General features: G+C 27.9%; 2 protein-coding genes across 15 annotated transcripts in view; both read right to left on the bottom strand.

Moving 5' to 3' along the window:
- LOC147800841 (uncharacterized) overlaps positions 1-18,313 on the bottom strand; it is a 41,602-nt gene that overhangs the window by 16,367 nt on the left and 6,922 nt on the right. For 4 of the 14 annotated variants that reach the window (XM_087156314.1, XM_087156324.1, XM_087156320.1 and 1 more), the window contains exons 2-5: positions 17,917-18,098; positions 16,528-16,640; positions 14,811-14,869; positions 1,760-1,877 (exon numbers count right to left, since the gene is read on the bottom strand). The gene's annotated coding sequence lies outside the window, so the exon portion shown is untranslated. Of the gene's footprint in view, positions 1-1,759; positions 1,878-8,164; positions 8,681-14,810; positions 14,904-16,527; positions 16,641-17,916; positions 18,099-18,313 lie in introns of those variants that run through there. The other 10 variants (XM_087156317.1, XM_087156326.1, XM_087156316.1 and 7 more) reach the window with 9 other exon arrangements.
- On the bottom strand, positions 1,767-18,159 carry LOC147800842 (recombining binding protein suppressor of hairless-like). Its single transcript, XM_087156295.1, has 3 exons — positions 17,928-18,159; positions 16,528-16,640; positions 1,767-1,877 (listed from the first exon to the last, which is right to left on the bottom strand). Exons 1-3 carry the CDS (start codon positions 18,157-18,159, stop codon positions 1,767-1,769), a joined length of 456 nt encoding a protein of 151 aa, XP_087012421.1.

Raw genomic sequence — 18,313 nt, 5'->3', positions numbered from 1 at the left:
GAAGCCAGGGTGGCACTTTATAGACGGTGTCATGTGATGTGTATATATTTATGTATTATGTTAATATGTATTTATATCACTACGTAGGATTTATGCAGAGTTTTCCTTAAACAACTTTAGAAGCCCTGTCTACCCTTTGATCCCTATAAATGTACCCTCTTTGCCCTTTCTGTAAAAATAGCCACCATCTCTTAGAAACACTGCCTATTTATTCATATTCCATTTTTAAGAAAAATAAATGATAATTACACAATGGTAAAATTATCTGTGTTCATAGATTTAATTTTCAATACTATTACAAATATTTACTTTGTTAGAATTATTTTTATATGGTAAAATTTGCATAAGTATCTCTTTCTCCGAAAAGGGAATATTAATGACTTTTTTTAACCAATTTTAAAGTTATTTTTTAAATAAATACTCTATTTTAAAAAATACACCATTAAATGCTTATTTTCTAATAATTTTCTGTTTGAGTTATACAAAAAAGCTTTCAAGCTGTTTATTGAAAAACAGTTTTTTTGTTTTACTTTTTTTTTACAACTAAATATAGATCAGAGTTAGATTGTATAGTATTCATATAAAGAGAAATTTTTGTATGATGAATTTTCTAAAATAAATTACCTAAAATCTGAAAAATATTTTACATTTTAAAAATATATTTCTAAGATGAGAAGCCAATAAATAATAGGAATTATGAATCAAACTGTGAACTTCAGGATGATTAATCCATAGCCATTCCCAAATAAAAACTAAAATACAATGATTTTAATCATTTATGAAGGAATTTTTCTTCTTAGTTAAGAACTAATTAACTTCTGACCATGTAAGTAAATCTTAATTGTACCTTAAATACATATAATTTTTTAACACCCAAAAGAACATGATCATAAAAGTTTCAATAAAACTCATAAATACCCAGGTATTTATGAATTTTAAGTATTTACCCGGGTAAATACCCAGGGTATTATATAATATAATATCTAAATAGTGAAATACAAATTTTACAGTATCTTATCTGCTGTAGCGTATTTTACAGATATGACTTAATATTCTATTAAATTTAGGCAGTAGATAAATATGCATTTTACAGTGCTGACACCCTACTTACAACAATGCTCATAGTACTTTTCTTATTCCTGTTATAAAGAAATAGACTAGAAGAATTTAACACTAAGTAAAATTAATGATAGGATGATTTTAAACTTTCAACAAACGATAATTGATCAATATATAACTATACCATTTAAAAAGTGTTTACATAATAGAATGTTAAAAATATAAAAGGTAATGCAAGGTAGTTAAAGGTAGGTAGTAAATGAAACATTTAGGTAGCAAAACTGAAAACCAGCACCTTAGTTAAATTTAGCAGGTCTATTATGTTACAAAAATTAATTAATAAATGACCCACATGTTAAAAATTCACATTGTAGGCTCGTCATATAAGAATTCATTCATTATCAATTAATAAATTTAAAGTTTGGTTTCAGTAGTTATTATAAATTTTAAAACACACAAGAAAGAGAATTATTGGCTTAAGTTATTTTTTAATTATGTACATATTTTATTATGCAAATGCCTTTAACTACCTATGGTAAATTCTTGTGAGTCTTTTTTTCTAAGCATTTACCTCAAGAAGGAAACTTTAAAATCCAAGGGGAAAATCTCTACTTTTTCCGGAGCACAATCATCTCTCTAATATAATCAAAGTTCATAAATTGTATGCAAAAATTAAGTTTATTGTTAATTACTAACTAACCATTAGATCAGCTGATAGCCTCTAGTTTTTGACTACCAATGATATCACCATCAATTCTTTCTTGTTTGCAATCTTCAGCTTCCAAAAGAATTTCAAGGATGTCCAACAATTTCATCATCTAGATAAGAAAGAAAAAATATTTTAAATTAAGTACATAAATAAGCATAGCTATCAACATGAAAAAAAAAAACAATCTGAGGATTTTGCAAAACTGTAAATTTCACACCAACCAACTCTCAAACCATATCGATATTTTTTATGTTCTTCGAAATTTGATAATAAGCTCACTTTAAAACCAATTTCTAGAAAGTACCAATTTAACTAAGGAACTATTTTTTTTTTAATTTAAACTAATTATCGCTAAAAAAAATTTTAAGTGATAAATTTTGTATATTTTGAGTGTCTTAAAAGTCAAGCAAATATTTGTACATAATGCTTTTTTTTATGATGGGTGCCCTTTTTTAGGGGCTCTTTCCAGTTTCTAATCTAATGCCCTTTTTAAGGTCTAGAATGAACGCCGTAGACTTTGTATCTTAATATAACAGTTACAAAACAATGAAATAAAGATAATATTTCAATTAAAAATAGCAATTGGAATACTAAGAAGTAATGTTTAAAAACATTAGAACATTTCAGATTAACAAAGCTAAGTATTACACAATACACACAAATTTATCAAGAAAATAAATAAACAAATAAACTGGTTCCTCGAATGTTAAGCACTGTTTTAAACTAGCAAATGAATTATTTCAGTTTTGTTATCTCTTACTAATGAGTAAATTTCTTGTTCACTTCGTTACAGAACGATATAATATATATATATACCACACCAAATAGGTTTACACCATTTATAATATCCAACACAATTCAATAATTTTTCTCCAAATAAAACTTCAAAATAAAAGAGAGCACTTATAATAAATTTGAAACTAAAACTAGCTCAAAAATAACAAGTGGAATATCGACCTAAATAAAGCAAAAATTGAAATACTAGTACTATTTTGATCTTATGTATATATATATGCCCCATCCCTGCAGATAATTTCGTTTCTGAATATAATATTTATATAAAAATTACTATAACATAAAATACTCAAGCAACCTATCACTAGTCAACATGCAGAGTAAGTATTAAAAAAGGTTGTGCCCCCCAAAATTTGTAGTTTCAAAGAATTTTTTTTATTTTAGTCGATTTTTTTTTTAATTTAAAAATTATCTTTTTGTTATTATTTCAATTAATTAATGCTAGAAGCAATTCAAATGCTAATAAAAATAAAATTGTTGACATTAAATCAGTTTCGAAGGACTGTGTGAAAATATTTTTACGCTTTTAGCTTACTAATTTTCTTTCCGTTTAGAGTTAGCGTGTTTGAATCCCGCTTTTACCCTGGATTTATCCTCGGACTGTCCTTCTCAGTATTTTATTTTATTACTGTCATTGAACAGCCGATCCAATTTCACGGTTTACAACTACTAATGTTCAACTCTGTAGTCTTGTAATTTTGAACCCTATCTAGAAGATAAGGGGACTCCTTTATCAAGTATTGGTGACAATTATACCTTCGTGGAGGATTTTTTTGCAGTAAATAACCTACATTTGTGTTACATGGAAAGGAAAACCTTCCACAGTTAGTCTGACGGCATATGATTAGTCTAACCCATGACCCGTCTACCACTGAGGATATTTTTCATTTGTACTGTGGTCGGTGTGAGCTGGGTGCCGAGTTCGAATCTACCAGCTATCATTGGGATCGAACTCAGGTCACCTCATTTAGAGACAAGTGCTCTATTCTCTCAGCCACTCTTCTCTGTATTATAGCAGTCGTTGAACAGCCGACCCAATTTCTTTCGTGGTGTTTACGAATGTGGATGTTCAACTCCGTAGCTTTGTAATTTTGAACCCAATACAGATGACAAGGGAACCCCTGGATCAAATATTCGGAGAAATTTTGCCTCCATGACGGACTTTTTCGATGAGACTAACCCGCATTATAGTTGCATGGAGAATAAAACAGCAAAAACCTCCCACGGTTAGCCTGACTGCAAAGGAACCCATGATCCGTCTGCGTATTGACAAAACATACCGTAGATTGTAAAAGGGTTGGCGAAAATTTCTATCGGTGTTAAAGGAGCGTCTCGCAAATCGCCAAACAGCTGTGTGCTTATGTTTTTGTTTTGTTTTTGGTATCACGTATCTATCATTCACCAAGTTACATATGGGTGTGACATTTCAGAGTTTCAAATAAGCTGATCTTAATTAGATTCTTCTGCATTAAATGAAATATAAAGCGTATTTTTTTGTTATAGCTCCGACATAATCGTTTGTATTTGTTAACATAATTGTGTTTATTAGCGTTTTTTAGAAGGTCGTAATAAAACTAAGATAAAAAAATTATATATTATTACCACCATAGCCCCTTCTGCATTTTATAACTTTCATTAAATGTATTTCAAGTAGTGAACTTCTTTACCTAGTCATCCACTAATTAATATTAATAATTTCATAATAACCTCTAATCCTTAATAATGAAATGATTATTACAATAAAGTTTGTTTACTTAAAAGATTAAAAAAAATTTATTGATCAGCAGGGACTTTGTTACTAATTCTATATTCATTAATTAAACTTAATGGTTCTGCTCTATAACCATTTACAATTTTTTTAAAATTTTATTTAATTTTCAGTTATTATGGAATTCCTTAAATATTTTTTCGACGTAGAGATTATTTAGCAATAATGCGAAAAGCTGAAATTTATAAATGTATAATATTTATAAACGTTTAAAAGAATTTTTAGCAGCTATTTTGTACTAATTATTTTAGTTGAAATGTTCATTATACACAGTTTTATAAAAATAATTTTATAAAAAAAAATGCATTTTGCTCCGGAAAAAAAATTACTTGAATTTGTCAATAGAAATTCCCTAATTGTTGCAGCAAGAACTTTTAAATTTCTAATCAAACTTTCCTTTATTATAATTTTGTGCAAATAATTATTATTAATAATATAAATGACTATTAAAAGGAATTAATTGAAAATGTTCAATTTCAATAAATTAACTGTTTTCGCAATCAGATTAATAAATTTTTTCATAATTTACAAATGGAAAAAAAGTCTTTGACGGTTTAAAAGTGAAAAGAAAAATAAAGTTGAGATTAAATTTATAAAGTAAGCATAACTCGAAGGAGGTTGAAGTAAGGGCATTAAAATCAAAATTTCAAAAGAAGAAAAAAATCACCTTTTAGTGTACAGTGAGCAATAAACGAAAAATCTAAAACTAACTTTTGATCTAATGATCAGATGTTTACGTTCTAGGACTCAAAATTTAGATTTAGAATTTCCTTAATTCCCGACCACCATTGTAGATATTTACTTTTCACCTAACTTGTAAAATTATAAAGTTTAGAATTCCTAACAAAATCACTCAGGCGAAGTGATTGTGTTTTATTTAAATATTATTTAGAAAGAATTTTTCTAAAAGTATTTCTTTTAAAGTTCTTATCAAACTTTTGCTTTTTATTTATCTATAGTTATTGAAAGTTAAGCTGATGTTTTTTAAGTTGAAATGAATGCCGCCCTGCTTTGCATATTTCAAATATTATTTCTAAAGAGATGTATAACTTAACATTAAACACCCAGGACCTTACAATTGTAAATCAAACAATCACTACATTTATTTATTAAAAAACAATCTTATGACCTGATAATAAATTGATCTAAATCTTAAATGTGAGTTTTATAACATATAATTTATTTAAACTCAGCACATACATCTAACCTCTGTTGACGCCAATGTCTCAATTTTAAAATATAGTTTTTCTTTTATAAATTTTCTGATATTTTCATATGAAGGATAGTATTAAGTTCGAGAAGTAAAAATTTGTGCCCAAAAAAGTTGTTAAAAATTATAATTATTATTAATATTTGACTACAGAAAGTTTTTAATTGAAGGTTGAAATTTTTTTTAATTATGTTATTTTTTTTAATTATGCTATTTTTTAATTATGTTATTTTTTAATTATGTTATTTTTTAATAATATTTTTAATTACCAAACTCATATAACAGTATTTAGGAATCTATATATTTATGTTACGTATGATAGTTGCAGAATAACCTGCAAACAATATATGTAAATAAAATATATTTTTAAAATTGTGCATTTTCTATTACATAATTGCATTTATTATTCTTATATTGAAAAGGTATCAAGTTATCTATGACCTCCATAATGAATGAAGTATTTACCGACTTTTATATATATTAAGGAATTGAATCAATTTTTCAAGTTTAAGATCTCATCTCATTGCAAAAAAAAAGTTATTTAATAAAATTATGCAAAAAAAAGTAATTTAATATATTTTTTTTATAAGGAATGCTTCTAGTAATGAAACACTCTTTCAAACTTTATTTTAAAAATATTGATTATTTCGTTTACAAAAAACTATTACTTTAAAGCGTGATAAAATTTTTGAATACTTAATTTTTTTTCTAGTAAATAATATGTCTTTGCTAATTTCTAAAAAAAGAATCTTTATAAAAAAGCTTACATTATTCTTTTATAAAGAATATTGATTTAATAGAAAATATCACTAAAATAAAACAGGTTAAGTTTTCTTACAATAAAAGTTAAATAGAATTAATTCTTCAAAATAGCGTTTCAATAAAACATAGCATTAAAATGTTATGTTATTTTTTGTGATTGGTTCAGTAGTAGTAAATTATTTTTATTTCTTCGCAAACACAATTCTTGTAAAAAAATTGAATCTGTTATATCAAAAAACTAGATCGTTTTATAAAATATAAATTATAGCGTTTAATAAAATATGAATACAGTGTATTTGTAAAGTGATCCTGATAATAAAAAGGTTATTTTCTTTTTTAATTCTCCTTTAAAAAGAATTAATTAGTTATTTTTATTCATTATGGCTAGACGAGGAGGAGAAAAAGAATATCGAATTACACTGTTTAGGTTAATGTAATTTCGTTCTCCCACCACATTTACGCGTAATCCATCGCCAATTCCACCTGCAATCGCCTCGTTTACAATCTACGGTATGTTTTGTCAATACGCGATCCGTCTACCACTGAGGACACTCTCTATATTTTATTTAACAACCGATCCGATTTTTTGTGTTCACGACTACTCATGTCCAACTCGGTAGTCTTGTAATTTTTAACCAAATCCAGAAGACAGGAGAACACCTAGGCCTAGTATTGGGAGAAATTTGCCTACGTGGAGGACTTTATGATGGAACTAACCCGCATTTGAGTTACATGGAAAGGAAATCCACGAAAAACTCCCACAGTATTGTTTTTCCTGACGACGAACTGAATCTAACCCATGGTCCGTCTACTACTAAGGATACGTTACATCAGCACTATGATTGGTGCGATCCGGGTGCAGATCTCGAATCAATAAGCCATTGTCGGGATTCGAACCCGGTTCACCTTATTGGAAGTCAAAAACTCTATCCCCTGAGCCACCGTGCTCCAACTTCTCTGTATTGAGCTATCTGTCTCTCTATTTGACAAAGGTATAATAAGAATAAAGGGGATATTTCCGTATCGTGATCTAAAACGCCAACTACGATCTCCAAGGAGCCAAATTGATTTTAATGGGAAAAATTATTAAGAAAAACATGTAAATGTTTGCTTGGGAGTGGCTATGAGTTACACCCTTCGAGTTAGTCTCATTTTACGACGTTTCTTTAAGTTTCTCGCGGTCCGCTGCCCTGAAGTGGCCAAGATATAGCGATTATTCGGCCACAAATCACGGTACGGAAATCTTCCCAGCCTAAATTGAGCGCACAAACCTGTACTTCTAATAAATAATAACCAAATTCTTCAGCAAGTTTGAGTCAATCTTATATGACTTAAATGATGCTACAGTTATCAAAGTGCCCTCGAATGATGATCTGTTAAATATTTTCTTTTTCTTGATTAATTTTTCTTTGGGGAATTTGCTTATTATTTTATTAAAGGCATAATAGAGCATGAATTCATTTTTTTTATTATCTATTACTAGCTGAGTACCCATTTTTGCGTTTTTTCAATTTTTTTTCCATATTTATCAGTAATTAATTCGACTAAAAAAAGTATAATATATCGATATTTGAATATTGGGGAAAAGGAATAGAAATTCTATGAAAAAAATTTTAATGCTCACTGAAAGAAGAGTAAAATATATATATATATATATATATATATATATATATATATATATATATATATATATATATATATATACAAATTTATTTTAATGAGTAATATAAAATCAAATTAAATATCTTTATTAAAGAAAATTTATAGAGTTTAAAAAAAAAGCAAAACTTAAAAGCAAAATTTATTATCGCAATAATTGAACAAAAAATGCATTAATTTACGATAAAATTAGCACGAATAAGTAACTATGAGTAATTATTTGAATGTATGATTTATAATTCCCATGATGTAATAAATATCGGAATTTTTAAAATCATCTGGGATTGCATTATAAAAACTGCCAAAAATTAAAGAATAACATGGATTTTCAATAAAAACGGACAAAACACAGTACATTAAAAAGTGATTATTTAAATGTGTGATTTAAAACTCGCGTGTTGTAATGAAACAGAGATTTTTCACACTTGGCATTATTCACGTAGTAACAAAGTATATTAAATTAAAATAAGTTCACGCGATATTAAAATAAGTTTTACGTAAAGATTGGAAAGAAGCTTTGGCTCTTAATTTGAAAAAATAATAACTTATAACTTGTCGCAACTTTCTTTCTTAAAAAAATTGTGACTTTCCTTTCCACATAACGCAAATGCTGGCTAGTTTCACAAAAAGTGATGAGGAAAAGATACTTGATCCAGGAGTTCCCTTGTCTTCTGGATCGGGTTCAACTTAGGAATATAGTGAAGTTAATAAATTTTATCTGAAAAAGAGATGTAGTTATTATAGTTAGAAACAGTAATAATAAAAAAGCAATAGTTGTTTTAACTTTTCATATAAGAAGTTCAGTGCTATAGCGTAGGTGGAGAGTCCAAAAGCGAGAGTAAAATCTGTAAATTTGCATGAATCGACCACAGTGCTGACTTGAAATATCTTCAGTGGTAGATAGATCATGGTTTGGAGTCCCTTTGCAGTCGGGCTAATCGATAGAGGTTTTCATGGTTTTCCTCTCCAAGTAACGCAAATGCTGGTTAGTTCCACCAAATGTCCTCCACGAAGTCAAAATTTCGCCCTATACTTGATCTTAGTTTTCCCTTTTCTTCTGGATTAACTTCAAAATTTGAAGACTACGGAGTTGAAAAATAATAGTCCTAAACTCTAAATCTGGGTCGGCTGTTCAACGACGGTTGTTAAATAAAATAATTTAAAAACGAACCTTTAATTTAAAGAAAGACTTAAACTAAATGACTAGCACAATTGATTAGTATGTTATTGAAAATATAATTTGCGTGGTTGCGTACATAATAAGATCTTGAAAAATGTAAAAATACAACTAAATAGTTGGTAAAATAGTCAGCTGCAAAAACAGGCAAGGACGCGTAATTAAGGGATTAAGTTTCAAAAATGTTTAGTTTCATAAATGCCCGCCAACTGTCGATGAGCGGCCTGCGGCAACAACCTAAATAAAATAATCAAAAAAAAAAAGAAAATAATAAGAATTTTAAAAAAAAATCCATAATTGCTTAGTAAGGTTTTTAATACACCCAATCTCAATCAATGTCGTTTTTCGATCTCTTTTTTTCGATTTTTAACCTTACGGATTTACGCATAGTTTTGAAAATACCATATTTTCAAAACGACATTATTACGATATACGAATTTTGAATTCTAGTTATCACTTATGACGCTCTTCATGTGTGTGGGTTAATGGTAAATTCAATGACTTTTCCGTAGTTATTGCTACCCATTTTCACGCAGTTTGTGAAATCCCAATTATTTTAAAAATTTATTTTACGTTTTGAAAGTTTGAAATGGGGCATTTAAATAAACTCGTTTTCGACGTACTTTATTTGCGCAAACTTTATCGCAAATTTAAATGACGTATTTCCACGATGCTTATAAAATTTCGATATTATTACGAATCGCTCATTTAGATATCCAACTATTACGTGGTTTATTTGTGCCGATTTTGTAGCAAATCAAGTTATTTGTAGTCTCATGATTCAGAAATCCTATATCGCGATTCGTATTTACGCATTTTAAAAATCATACGTTTTGATTCTTCTCGCAATTTAAAAATCACGTATCGTGATTAGCTAAAAATCCCGTTTTGTATTCATCATTTTCATCTGCATATGAAAAGAATTCATATTCCAATATCATGTGTAATATTTTCTCATTTTGAATGAGGAAAAAAAAACCTTTGAGTTTATTTCAAGTGAAATGGACCAATGACCAATGTCGACATATGACAGATTTTCAGAAGAAAAAAAATTATCAAACAATGTTTTACAAAAAAAAAAAAAAAAAAACGGCTGACATTTTTTTTTCCAAAATTTTGAGATTAAAACTATGTTTAGAGATCTACTTTGAAATATGACTCAATAGGGAGATTTGTCCCCCAGTGCAGTGTTTCCCAACCTTTTTATCACCGCGGACCTGTCAACGTTTGATAATTTTACCGCGGCCCGCTTGGGGGGGGGGAACGTTTATTGTTTATATTTTAGATTATTTTGATTTATTAATTTTAATTTAATTGTATTTAAACACGCCTTCAAAATAAAATGCAGTTACACCGAAAAATAAATATAAAGTGACTTAACATTTTAACTTACTAGAACGTTAAATCAATAAGAACCTTGAACTTGTTTCTTTGCAATGAGACGGTTCCATCTGGGGGTAATCGTTTTAAAACGTTACAAAATTTATGTCACTACCTTCGGGAGCCCCTTTTTTTAAATAAATAAAATTTTAATGGAACACAGATATTTTTAATTTTTGGTTTAAACCTAGGAATTTAAATTCAGTTTCAATGAAATGGGCAGCCCGGTACCATTTGATTCACGGACCGGTACCGGTCCACGGACCTGGGGTTGGGGAACACTGCCCCAGTGGACTGATCGTTAAGACACGGTTCCCACCAGATCACCGAAGTCAAGCGTCACTGACTGCGATCAGTGTGAGGGTGGGTGACTACTTGGATAAGTCTGCGTAGGGATCGAGGATGTGTGGTATTGGTTCTCGTTCGTTAAACAGTGCTACTGTAAAGTGCAGCGGGGGTGCCATCCCCTCTGCAAAAGATCAAAATCGTAATGGCATGTCTTCGGATCAACCTCAGGGATGATTCTTAAACCGTCGCCAATAGCCCATTGTGCAGCTCTAGTGCGACGTAAATGAACTACAACAACAACAATAGGAAGATTTTGCAAAGTCACGTTAGCTTCCGTACGTAAGATTTTAATTAATTGCGCACTTCCACTGCGCATATATATAAATTATATGATATAAAACTATCATATAATTTTGTATGATAATGTAAAATTATATGATACAAAACTATATATCATATAACATTATTGGTGATAGTATATTATGATATACTATACTATCATAAGTACAATTCAATCGTAATTTTTGTAAAAAAAATAATTAAAAAAATGGAAGATAAACCTTTCTTCCTCATAATCTGCGATGATTAATGAGAAGGAACCACGAGGGTTGGTGAGCAAAGTGAACAAAAGGCAGAGCCTTCTAGTTTCTTAAATAATTGTTAAATCATTAGTTTTTTAACAAGCATACCTTAAAAAAAATAAGAAATAAATTTTTTTGTATTAAGAAATAAAAGTTAAAAACTGTCATCAGCTGCAATAGAACCCACGATCTCTAAGTTTTGCCTTAGATTTCATATTCATCAGCCCCGATTATACACACCTGCTTTGCGGGTTTTATTTATTTATTTATTTTTTTTAAAATTTAATAAATTAAGAGTCATTTGAACACTTGACGTTCTTGATTTTGATGAAAATTTTCGATACGTTCTTTATGTTAAACTATTAGACACGTGTTTTTTTTCCCTTCAATTTTGCGAGAGAAAAAATTTAGATGTCAAAATAGAAGACCTTCTAAAATATTATGAAAAACACATGTATTTGCATGCGGCAATACAGTGCCTTTTATGAAATGCGAACCATGGTATTGACCGCACTGAGAAAAAAAAAAGCATGGTCAAAACTATTAGAATATAGTAAAATTTATAAGAGCACCAAAAAACAGAATAATTTTATTCCGTAACGATTTGGTCAAGACTTCTCATGAAATTAACATAAAAATATAGTTTTTTACCTTGCTGTTCGGTAGCAAATGTGGTAAATTTTGGTAGTTTTATCACGATACCTTAGAGAAGCAGTTCCAAACTGTGTTCTATGAAACTTTAGGGTTCTGGGAATGTTAAAGAGGTTTCGCGAATTAGTACTTTTCATTACCAGGGATAAATACTCTTATAACTTCTGGTTAGTACTTTTCATAATCTCTGATCATATTTAGATCCAATCTATAAATCATATCTTATTTCAAATTTTTGGTTTCCTTCATTAAATTATTTGAAGTAAAATACCAATTAAATCGAAATGGCATTTTTTAAAATGAAAATATATTTCTAAAAACAACGTATTGAATGTATAACAAATTAGGAAAAGAATAAGCATTTATAAAATATTACATTAGTATTTCATACTACACGGTTTTAACATTACCTTAAGAAGACTGATTATTTAGGGTTCCGAAGTCTAAACAACACTTGGGAACCGCTGAGCATGGCAGAATAATCAGTAATTCAGTTAATTTTATTTTGCATTTTTATTAAATGTGTGATAGTAAGAGCAATAATTTTTAAAACCAGAATTTTCGATAAAATGTTTGCAAATGACCAAATGAATGGTTTAAATATTTTGATTTCATTGGCCAAAATAGCTCTTTTTTCCTTCTTTTGCTTCATTTTGTGTTCTTCCACCTTAACTCTTTAGACATAAATACTAAAAATGGACTTTAGCATTGAAAGTCAAATCCGATTTTGAAAATAAAGCTATTTTCTTACACTTTGATTTCTACACTTATTTCAAATAATAATATTGCAGGTAAACTATTTTTATAAAACAATGCAATAAATTCAATTAATTTCCTTCTCTGTATCTAAATAAATACTTCAATACTATGAATTTAGAAATAGTAAGCAATTAGCAATTAATACCTTACATTTTATTTACATAAAAAGTGTGTATTTTTAGAAAAAAATTTTTATGTATTCCTGATTTCGGTACTATTCTCAATCAGTAAATTTTCTCGTTTTCTAATGTATTAGATAATAATAAATTATAATCATCTAGCAATGATATACTTGTTAAAAAATAAGCCATGTTGACTAAAGAAGCAATATAGAGAAAAAGCTAATCGCTACAAGGATGAAAATGAATGCAACCAGCACCCCTCTCCAGCAGTTCAATACCTCCTTATTCCAGTTGATAATAATCGAAGTAAATTTTTCAACATTATGAAATATACAAATGTTTTTTATTCTTCTTCTAAGCCCTACACCCTGGAGCAGGTGAAGGCTGGTTATATTAATACTGTTTGCAAAAAAAAAAAAAAAAAAATTGCAAGCTGATTTTATTTAATTGATGTTTACATTAAAAATATTTCTTCATTACGTTTGCTTTCTTTTTAATTGTTTTAAGTGCATTTGTTTCATTTTTGTGCAAGAATAAAAATTATCATTTATGTATATTTTTTGGCTTACATTTTTAAGGATTTATTAAAGAGTCTATTAAATATCAGAGAGAATAAATGTGACGGATTAGAAGTATCAGCTCTGCTCTTACATTTTTTACTTAATTTTTTGAGAGTAGTTTAAAAATATAATATCCAGGGCATTAACTGAAATTAAATTGGCTATTTTTTTGTATGCCTTTTTTACTTACATCATCCACACTCAACTGTCTGCTCTAAATAATGCGAGCATGAAATGAGATAGCAAAACAAAACGTGTGGAGTTATTTAAATTCATATTCAAAAGTATTAGTTAATTGTGTTTTTAATTGACAATTTCAGTCATTTTTTAGGTATTTAAAGCTGCTGCATATCACATGAAAGTACTAAATGTATCAATTTTAAAGTAAAATAAAAAGGAATTGCGATCCTTAGAAACAGATATTAAATAGTCTCATGAGCAAATGATGGGACAAAATTACCTTTTAAACAAATCTCTTTTACCATTAAAACTAAAAAAATTGCTTATTTTTACTCAAATTATTTAAGAGATGATGCGTTCCTTTCTAATGACAACAGAAGTTTTTTATTTTATCCAGTCATTTATTTATATTTTTTAAATTTCTTTTGTATTTGTTTTTATTTTATTAAATTAAATGCACAGACTTAAAATAAAAACAAATCTGTCTAAACTTCATAAATAGTTTCCATTTACAATTTTAAAAAGTTGTTTCGACTTTGATTTAAAAATTTAAAAGCCTTATTTCTTTAAACACATAATAACAGCAAAAATAAAAAAGTTAAAAATAGAAGAAAGTATGATTGATAAACATTTGTGTACGAAATATAATATTTTACAAATTAAACATATTTCATATTTAGGGAAAACATGAAAATTTGGTTAGACAGGAGGCTTGACATTTTTTTTTTTACATATATATTTAAACATTTGTTTAGCTAATGATCACTTGACTTCAATGCTGTATCAAGCAATATCACATGGTGTTTCTGTCTTTTAGCCGTAAGTAAAATTAAAATAAAATTAGATCTGAATTTCATCCAAAGTAGACCAAATGAAGAATTTTAGTAAATCAAAGAGGGAATTAAATAGTGGTAACTAAATAAATAAATAAAAAACTAAATAAATTAAAAAAACTAAATAAATAAATAAAAAAAGATATATTTCTCTCCACTTAGTTCAAATTACTGAATAAACCTTAATATTCATTCCGTAATAAGCATTAATATTAATATTTAACAATGTAGCTTCAGATTTCTTACTATTCAACAGTAAATAACAATAAGATTTGATGTTTCTTTAAACAAAATTATAGCATTTTTTAGATACTTACTTATTGCTTTGTTGGTTCATAAAATACTCATCCTTCAGAACAAAGTGGGTCAAGTTACCCTATAGTAAGAAGCTTTGGCTTAGTTCTTCACCTCTTAAAAATTATTTTAAAACATATTTTTTTATTTGACAAATTTTTTAATTTAAGTAAAAAATATTGATGTAAGCAGGGGCAAATATAATAAGCTATTAGATAATTGATAATTTCATCATGTTAAAAAATGTATAAATGAAAAACTGTGTAAACCTTTCACGTGTTTTCCTTTACCACAAAGTTCATTTAATAAAAACATTTACTTACCTCCAAAGGTGAAAAATTTATGTCTTCTTGATGTTCTTCAATATAGAAATTCGGAGTTCACGAATTCATGTGCGATTATTTTGGATTAATTAAACAATATAAAATCAATTACAATAATTAAGTAAATTTAACAATTAGGCTAGTTGAAACATTTAGGATAGTTAAAGGGAAAAAAAAGCCTTTATTATAAATTAGAAGAAAATATCTAAATTTTGTAAAAAAGAAAAATTAGAAGTGAATGAATGATACAACGGAAATCTCGAAGCAGAGTGACCCAAATAAAGAAATACGAACAAGACCTTATTAGCAGTCTTAGAAATTTTTTGTTCCGAGCAATTTATGACCAGAAATCAAACAAAGGGGTGTTTCTCTGGATATCCGATATTTCGGAAGTAATGACAAAAAGAGCCCAAGACAATTTAAAGAAGCTAAAAACTTTTTCCAACAGTGTGAAGTGAGGCAGCTATTTGACAATTCTGTGGGTGGTATGTACGACAGCAGGAATATTTATATCAGTTTTATTGCTCTTTTGGTTAGAAAAGTGAAGACAATTATTTTATATTTATATTTTAACTGCTTGGCAATAAATTTTTGTCTAAAAGTGGGTATAACAGTTGGAAAATAATTTTAATTAAGAAAATTAGTAAATAATTTAAATTAGTAAAAATAAGAAAAATCAAAGAAAAAATTCCAGCTTTTCTTTAAAAAATCCCTGATTTTTCCAGGTTTCTGTACAAATTTCCCTGATGTTTTCCAGTATAAAAAAATTCCCTGATAATTCCAGGTTTTCAAGGTTATCCAGGTGGGTGGCCACCTTGAAGTAAGATTGTTACAAAAATCCAAATTACTTTCAATAAAACTTAAGAAATAAAGAATTCATAAAAATTCAGTTTTGCAACAAACATAAAAAATATTAAAAAGTTCTTTAATTAGACCTAAAAGATAAACCTAATATTTTTTAATTAACAGCATAAAAATATTTTTCATTAAAAAGAACAAAATTAAAACAATCATATAATGCATTAACATGACACATAATCACCATTTTTCGTAGCTTGAAAACAGAATTTATTGCTTTGCATTTTTGCTTTTCTTCTTTTCAAAAAAATATTAATCTATAGTTAAAAAAGAAAACCGTTTTTGTTTGTCATTTAAATGTGTTCAAACAAAAAAAAAGTCAAAGAAGCCTAATAAGAAAACAATAAAGACAACGTTCTGAAAAATACACAAAAACAATATTGCCACTAAAACTACCAAAAGTAATTTTTCTGTTCTGCTTTTCAAAAAGAATAATAATATATAGTTTAAATTTAAAAATAAAACAAAGACAACATTCAGAAAGATACACAAAAGCACTATTGCATATTAAACCTATGTTGTTAAATTAAAAGAAAACACAATAAAGTTGAAAAATTACCAGTCTAGGTAATGCCATTCCTGTAACTGAACAGACTAACTTAACAGTAGAACCATAATGAATGTAACCATCATGAACAGTAAATTCCTCAGACTCTGATTCAGTATCATCCACTACAAAACAAATTCAGCAGTGAGAAAAGAAATTATAACATGTTTTAGATGTAAACAGCTTTACATCTGCTGTAATATAAAATAAAATATTGTACAGCTAACATTCATAATTTTGTGTTGGGAGAATCTTCTCAAACTATCTTTCTTTTTCTTTAATTTTAGGGTTATAGCTTACCACATTTTTGACAAAAGATCACATAAGTTTTAGCTTTTTAAAAAGTAGTTAAACAGTTAAACAATTAAAACAGTTAACAACGTTACAAATACCCCTTGATACTTCTGAATAGAACAGTATTCAATTAACAAAATTATTCAATGCAAAATAAGATCATGGTTTATAATAAATAAGTAAAATTTTTTAACTACACAAAATACCATGAAATCAACAGAATTTTTCAACATCTAGAGCAAAATCAGTGCATAAATGAAATAGAAATCAATACCATTTTTCTTTTAACTTAAAATTTCTTCAAAATTAAATGGAATGAAAAAAATAATGATATCAATTCTGTTAAAATTATTTGTGTTTTTGAATCATGTGAACAATTTTTACACAGCTCTGCCTTAAATTTGCTCGGTTTCACCCAACAGGCTTGCTCGTGTGGCAAGTGACATTGTGTGGAAATAACATTTTTACACAATAGTGATAGAAAAGAAATTGTGTTTTTTGCTCTTTCTTATTCTATGTTTTCATTTAAAATTTACCCTATAATAATTATTTTACTATACACTAAACTCCTCTTTAACTGTGAGTGGATTATTCACTTCAGTTTATCAGCTATCTGGTCACAGGAAAAAATTTCCTGTTCATTAAATATTTCAATAAATACAATTCACAAATATTTATTTTACTGAACTAGATGATCCACGAATGAACCTGATCAACAGCAATGTTCGTTAATAATACTAAGTTAAATAAATGTTAAATGAGCAATGAAATAAGCACACAGACAATCTTTCAATTCTATATACTGATAATTTATAAATTTCTATTCATAAATTTACATTGAATTTGAAAACTGTTACTTTTTGTTTAGTAACAAAAAGGTTAAGTTTTTCTCCACCAATACTTGAAATAATTTAAAAAGTTATATTAAGAATCAGCTAGACTTATTGCCTTGTTTTTAAGTTCTGATAAAAATTGTGCCAACATTCTATTTGTTTTAAAATTTTTACTTAAATTTAAGAAAAATGAAAAGCAGCATGATGTAAATTTTATAAAATATACATTAAAAAGGAAAAGGAAATCAATAAATAAAAAGACATAAGTTTTTACATAATGAGTACTTGCTTTGCCATTGAAATCTAACTGTTGCATTTCTTGATCAGAATTTCCAATCCCAATGAAAGCGCATAATTGAGAGCCTTGCTCACTTTCACCATCTCGAACTATTTGCTCCTGTTTTTTCCTCCAACCATCTCCAAGTATATAGACAGATGGGGGAGGGCAAAAAAAACCTAAAAATGCATGATTTTGTACGTCAGCAGTTTTAAAAGCAATAAAATTACAGTCATACATCTACATTACAAATTCAAAGAGAAAGCAAAAAAATATGTTAATGAATGAAAACGGTAATTTGTTTAACATTTTCACCAAAATAATAACTGTGTTGGCCTTTTAAATTTTATAAAGCACGTATTTGCCTCAAACAGTTACTTCTGACATAGCCAAA

Source organism: Parasteatoda tepidariorum, unplaced genomic scaffold, assembly GCF_982258835.1.
Source record: "Parasteatoda tepidariorum strain Cologne lab strain unplaced genomic scaffold, Ptep-v5.0 scaffold_12, whole genome shotgun sequence".
Taxonomy (NCBI): Eukaryota; Metazoa; Arthropoda; class Arachnida; order Araneae; family Theridiidae; genus Parasteatoda; species Parasteatoda tepidariorum.
This window is presented reverse-complemented; position numbering and strand designations above follow the sequence as displayed.

Coding starts and splice junctions, on each gene's coding strand:
- LOC147800842 (XM_087156295.1), bottom strand. CDS start 18,159: ATGTATGACTGTAATTTTATTGCTTTTAAAACTGCTGACGTACAAAAT. Junction 16,641..17,927: donor AGATTTCAATGGCAAAGCAA/GTACTCATTATG, acceptor TTTGTTTTGTAG/TGGATGATACTGAATCAGAG. Junction 1,878..16,527: donor GAATGGCATTACCTAGACTG/GTAATTTTTCAA, acceptor TTTCTTATCTAG/ATGATGAAATTGTTGGACAT.